The 6,499-nt window shown below is 27.1% G+C and overlaps 1 protein-coding gene across 1 annotated transcript; it reads right to left on the reverse strand.

Moving 5' to 3' along the window:
- Positions 1 to 4,783: 4,783 nt before the first annotated feature.
- Positions 4,784 to 5,794, reverse strand: LOC111302383 (non-specific lipid transfer protein GPI-anchored 6-like). The gene is made up of 3 exons (XM_022898310.2): positions 5,356 to 5,794; positions 5,096 to 5,191; positions 4,784 to 4,992 (listed from the first exon to the last, which is right to left on the reverse strand). Exons 1-3 carry the CDS (start codon positions 5,687 to 5,689, stop codon positions 4,865 to 4,867), a joined length of 558 nt encoding a protein of 185 aa, XP_022754045.1. The 5' UTR covers positions 5,690 to 5,794; the 3' UTR covers positions 4,784 to 4,864.
- Between the last annotated feature and the right edge of the window lie 705 nt (positions 5,795 to 6,499).

The raw sequence follows: 6,499 nt of genomic DNA on the forward strand, positions 1-6,499 counted from the left end.
GAGAAATAAAATAAAATATAAAATATATATAATGAAATAACTAAGGTAAAAAGATTATACCTAACAAAAATTTGTTGTTGAAGCCCAAAACCCACAATCAACTAAGCTAGAGGAATCAGGTTGTAAGGCTAGAACCAAATGGTTTAGGTTGGGTCTACCAAAATTGGGTCAGGCCACCAAGCTGTGTTAATTGAGCATTAGTTAGACCAAATCAAGTTAGTTTGACCCACTTGATAGCTTCAGTTTTTTTTTTTTACAACTTTTAAAAGCAAACCTTTTTTTAAATCATTTCATCTTTCTTCTCTAAAAAACCCTCCATTTCCTCTCAGAACCAAAAGCCAAACCCCCACTTTAAACTTAGCTTTCGGTAATCAATAGTTGGCTGGACCGTCAGTTGTCGTTGCTACCGATCAACATCATTTTAAACCCAAGTTTTAGCTATAGATTCCTTTCCTTATCTTTTTCTCAAATCCAAGCTCAGATTTCTCAAAATCAACTTTTAAATTCCTAGATCTACGGTTAAAGCCTGAAACTTTAAACCACTAAAACTCAAAATCCCACTGTTTGATCCTTCTGATCTTTTAATATGTTGTTCTTTCCTCTTCAATTTTCATTTTCACTAGTTCTAATCATCCAATAGTCCTAAGCAACTAAGAGCCGCCTTATGCCACTACCGTTTACATCGCCATCTCTCCCACTACCACTTACAGCCCAAAAACCATCTTTTTCTCTCTCCACAAATTCTAGTGTACCTCTACTTCAAACTAAGAAACCATAATTCTAAAAAAAAAAAAGGGCAAAAAAAATCCCCTCCCAAAAACCCTCCAACTCGTCCTTTATTTTTGTTATATTATTATTTTTTGTTGTGGCTTTGACTAAGGTTCCTCTCAAATTGAGGACTATGGCTATTTTTGGTGTTGTAATTTTTTATTTTTTTTCTTATTTAGTAGTGGATAGCTCTTAGGGAGACCAAATGTGAGTCTAGTATTTTTAGGGCTTAGCTTGATTACTTTTGGTTAGGGTATTAGTTGCTACTGATGGCTTAGATGTGGAGGCATGGGTTGTTGGAGGCCATAGGTCACAATTTGGGGATTGGTTTTCTGATTTTTTTTTTTTTGGCCCTGGTAATAAAGAAGTGAAGTTGTATGATGGCCGAGTGATCTCGTGTTTTTTTTTTTTCTTGTAAATTGGCTTTTTCCTTATAAAACCCAACTCTCCCCTAAAAGGTTTCTTTGGAATTAGCTTTTTGGATTGGTGTGGTAGATGTGCAATAATGGTTATTGGCGAAGCAGGCTACTTCTATAGTTGAGTAGTGCTAAGCTTTTTAGGCTGTAGAGAAAAAGTAGATGGCTTCACAAAATTGTGTTAAAAGTAAAATGGGTGAAAATGAAAGATAAAAATGAAAATCTGAATTTGGGAAGATGAGTTTTGAGGAGGGAAGGCTACTATGGCAACCGACACTCCTCATCTTTTGTAAATTTCTTTTTTTTTAATTTTCTTTTTATTAATCTTTTTTTTATTTTTTTAATTAATTAACTTTAATAAAATAGATTTTAGTTTTTAAAATGAACTTGGGCTGAACTTGGAATTTTATTGGGTTTTAAAATTACAATTGGGCCTTAAAATGTTAAATTTAAAATTTTAGGCTTTAAAATTTAATCTTGGATTTGATCCAATTTTAAATCAACCCAAATTAAGTTGGACCTAATTTTAATATATACAAAATATATATATTTAAAATAATAAAGCCTAAATGGGCCCAACAAGATGTAACCAATCAAAGTGCTCAAATAAGCCTAAAGCAAAGTGTTCATATCAAATACAAAAATCAAATAAGCTCAAATCGATCCAAACAAAATTAGGTATCTACACTATATATAAAAGTATAAAATTTTAAAATGTTAAAAGTAATTGATCTAAATACACTTTTTGTCAATTTAAGTTAAAATCAATTTATGTTATGTACTTATATTTATTTTTTTAATTACATTAATATTTTTACAAAGTAAAATTTAAATCATTTCAAAGTATTTCATATTATTCAAGTTTGGGTTATATTAGATTCAAGTTCATTTTAGTTCAAATCAATTCATGTCAGTTCAATTCAAATTGAATTAAGGGTTTGGTTGGATGGATAGTGAAAATTAACTCTAATGAGATGGAGAACAATAGTAGAAGTTAGATTAATTACTCTAGTGATGAGATTAAAATCAATGGTAAGATATACGTTTGGATGCAAACACAATAGTGAGTTTGAGATAAATTGTAATAAGAAAATATATAACCATTAAGGACTTGAACTATAAAAATTATATGTAATAAAATTTTAAATTATTTAATATTTATAAATTAATAAATAATTGAAAATTATTAAATTATTTGTTAATAAATAATTAACTTTTATTTATTAATTTACCATATAATAAAATTTATTTATTAATTTATTATATAATGAAATTTATTTATTATATTAAATTAATAAAATTTTTATAATTTTAAATAAAAATGAAAAGAAAAAAATACATTAAAAAGATAATTTTATCTTTGCAACTCAACTTTGAAGGCAAAAAAGTAAAAAATAAATAATAAAAAACCACGATGAATGACTAGAACAAAATCCTCTAATGATTAATTGGTGATAATCATGCCATAACATGGATACCCAAACGAGTTTTCAGTTCATTTGTCCCATCTCTTCATGCAAACCACACCCCTACTAGGGATTCTGTTAATTCCAAATGCACCCTAAATCAAATTTGGATCAACTTGAATTTGAGTTAATTCAAGTTCGAATTACTAATTTTTTTATCAAATTGAATTGTTCGAATTTGTATTCAATCAAGTAAGTTTTTTCTGGATTGAATAATTTTTGTCACTTCTACCCTGCATATTGGAATCTATACAAACAATTAAAACCATCCCCTACTTATAATTTATATAGTTACATCAACTTTGTTTTTAAAAATGAATTGAGGGGTACTTATGGAGCTAATGCTTATATTTGAGGATAGAATTATCTTTGTCATATATTAAAAGTTGCCAACCAACTTTTTTGCTTTGATTTTTTTTTCTTTGGTTTTTATTTTCTTTTTAGTCTTAATCTTTTTATTTATTGATTTTCTTATTTATTTGTTTATTTTTTATTTACATAAATATTTAAAAGTTTATATTAGGAAAGTATTTTACTTATTTGAAAATATAAAAAACTAAAATAATTTGTTAGACAAATAAATTTATAATTTTTTATAATTTTTTTATTTATTTGTATCATGTAAATTTTATAAATTTTTTAAAATAAATAAAAATTATTCCAATGATGAAATTAAAGCAAGATTACTACCAAAAGTGTTAAAAAATTTTGGAAATATTTCAATAAAAATTTTTATTTTTAATAAATTATTTAGTAAAAAATAAATGTTAGTAAAATGAAAACAAAAATAAATAAACTTTTTTCCATAAAATATCAAATTAATTTGATAATAGAACCTCTTTAAAGAAACAAATGAATTTTTTGAATACTTTTGATATAAGAGAATTTTTTAAAATTTTCATCATGATATTGGAGAAAAACAAAATTTTTTTAATATTTTAACTCTTGAAACTTAATTAAAAATAAAATACAATTTAGCTAGGATCATTTTAAGATAATATAAAATTAATCAATACTATCTTTTAATGGAAGTTGTGAGACTATTAATACTTCGCATGTAAATTAATCAATAACATACAGTAAAAATTATCCCTAAGTGGGATGACTCTCAATTAAATTGTGAGCTGCAAAATTATTTTTCATTTGTCAAATAAGTATTGGTTGATAAGTCAATGAAATAAATTATTGGATTTAGAAGGTAATGACGTATTGGACTTCAATTGGATTGAGACATGATGAGTTGAGGTTTAAATGGATTTTAAAAAAAAAAAAATGTGAGTTTTGTCTGATGTAAATTTGTAATTAAGAGAGATTTTATGAGTTTTGAATTTTTATAATTTTTTATCTATAATAAAAATTATAGTTATAATTATAATAAATATAAATATATATAAAAACAAAAAATTAAAATTAAGTTATTTTTTCTTTTTTTTCTGTTTTAATATTTTTACAAAAAAATTTTATATTTTACAATAAATAAAAAAAATCATAAATATGATCAAATGATTAATCGAAAATACAATACTGTCAACATAGCATAAAAATTAACAAAAAAAATGTAATTACAATATATGAAATACTCTATATATTAATTTTAATTTTTTGTCAAAATATATGAAATACCATACATAACATGGCATGAAAAATTAACAAAAATTTTTTTTCTTCTCTTTATTGTTTAATATCTAAACTTTTATATATCAAATATATTTTTATTATATTCGAAGTGCGGGCTTCTATCTAATAGTACATTAAAATTAATGATGCTTGAAAGTTATTTCAATTTAATTATTATTTTTTACATAAAAAATCATAATTTAAAAATAAAAAAATTATATAAGTATTAAAAGTCAAATTTAAGACCCATTAACTATTAGATTTTTAAAATAATTATATAACCTATTGAGTTAAACTTCCCACTTCAATTTAATTGCTACTTTGCTAGTCATTTTGCTCGACTCAAAGTTGACTTCCAATAGACCCACCACACTGTCATATCAATTAGAATTTGATCGAGATCTGGTCCCGACCATCGAAATGACACCTGTGGCTCCCCTTGATTTCCTTTACAGTTGAGAAAAAAATTAATTGCAAAAATACAACCAAGAAAAAGAAAGAAAGAAAGAAAGAAAGAGACTATAAAATACATAACTTGATCATGACCACTGTTTATAAAATATGGATACATTAATTACTTGTCTGTAAATTCCATTATCACACACCACCAAAGTTTTGGTATATAGTGAAAACCCATAGTGAAACTCCGAAAGCCATCTCAATTCCCACCCACTTCTTTCCCATTCCTCCATCACTCTCGTCTGCAGCACTGCTAGTGGAATTCCCTATAAATATATATATCAGAAAGTATATGAAGTAAAAGTTATGATACAATTAACAAATAATTTATGGAGAAAAATTAGTAAAGAGATATGAATTATATGTTACCACTGGCAGATGGGATACTGGCCTGCCCCTCTGTCAGCTTTTGATATCCTTCAAATAACTTTGCTTCCTGGGAGTTGGGTGCCAAGTGCAGAAGGGCTGAATTCACAGCCAAAATAGAAAGCAAAATCAACATTAGAAAGAAAGTGAAAGAGGGGCTTTTTGGTATTTGAAATTGGCAGATATTGAATCCCGATCACCTATCAACAGCAAAAAAAGAGATAAAAAGGCTTTGAGGATGTTGTTGTATGTGTTTTACTTACAGATGCAATCTGTCATGTTAACAGGGGCACGACATGTGCTGGGAAGAGTTGCTGCAAGAGTACCGTTGATATTGAGGCCAAGGCTGGGGTCATCTTTATCTTTAATCAAGACACAGAGGCATTTCCTGCTCTTATCCAGCACCTGTTTGAGCCCACTGCAACAATCTATGGTGGGGGTTTTTGCCTGTCCGCCAACATATGGGAGACATGGAGCAAGCCCAACTAGCTGATTAGCACATTCTGTTTTGTCTTGATTGATATCAGACCTTGCGAAACCAACCAGCATCAGAAGCAAGATGGATGAGAGAGTCAAAGTTTCATGTTTGTACTCCATTATTTTCCACTAGGAAGACAGGAAAGGGAAAGTAAAGGGAGGACAAGACAGAAAATTAAAGATGAATGGAAGAAAATAGACTATTCCAGGGCTTTTTATGCTTGGCTGGCCTTAAGAGGGGTCAAATATCACATTTAAATATTAATTCATATGTTAATGGATAGTGTATATTTTACACTATTTTTTAACGTACTATATTGACACAACTTATAAAAAGTAAGGGTGTGGCTTAGCACAACACATGATCTGTAATTTTCATGGATCGTGTCATACCATGTATAGTATTATTTTTCGTGTCAAATTAGGTTAAGCACAATTCATTAATACTTTTTAAATTTTAATTATTTAAAAAATTTGCATCTATTATTATTAAAAATAACATGTTGAAGATAAATAAACATAGAATGAAATAAAAATAACATATAATTTATGTGGTTAGACAAACTATCTACATCAATGGAAATGGATAACAAAATCCACTAAATAAATATATTGAAATTATGATCATAATATTTTAAAAAAACACACAAATCATTTATTCAATACTCAATAATAAACATAAAACTAAGGTTTTTGTCGACTAGTTCATATATCATAAAGAAGTCAAATTTTAGAGGTAATTTTTTTATAAGCATTGTCATAACGTATAAATCTATAAAGTTATCATTAAAATTAGATTTTAAGAGTCACCACCAACCTTTTTTATTTGAGTATGATTGGTCACCTAACTGAATTTATTTCATTTTAAATAGGAGTTTCAAGTTTGACTTATGTATCTTTAAATGGTAGATTCTAGTCTACAAAACCATA

The sequence above is a fragment of the Durio zibethinus genome, chromosome 15 (genome assembly GCF_047325235.1).
Source record: "Durio zibethinus cultivar Kanyao isolate XHJ-2024 chromosome 15, ASM4732523v1, whole genome shotgun sequence".
Classification (NCBI taxonomy): domain Eukaryota; kingdom Viridiplantae; phylum Streptophyta; class Magnoliopsida; order Malvales; family Malvaceae; genus Durio; species Durio zibethinus.

Bases quoted from the DNA above. Each gene is read 5' to 3' on its own strand.
- LOC111302383 (XM_022898310.2), bottom strand. From the start codon at position 5,689: ATGGAGTACAAACATGAAACTTTGACTCTCTCATCCATCTTGCTTCTG. The intron at 5,192-5,355 runs GTAAGTAAAACA...CTGTGAATTCAG, and splicing joins TAACATGACAGATTGCATCT to CCCTTCTGCACTTGGCACCC. The intron at 4,993-5,095 runs GTAACATATAAT...ATATATTTATAG, and splicing joins CAGTATCCCATCTGCCAGTG to GGAATTCCACTAGCAGTGCT.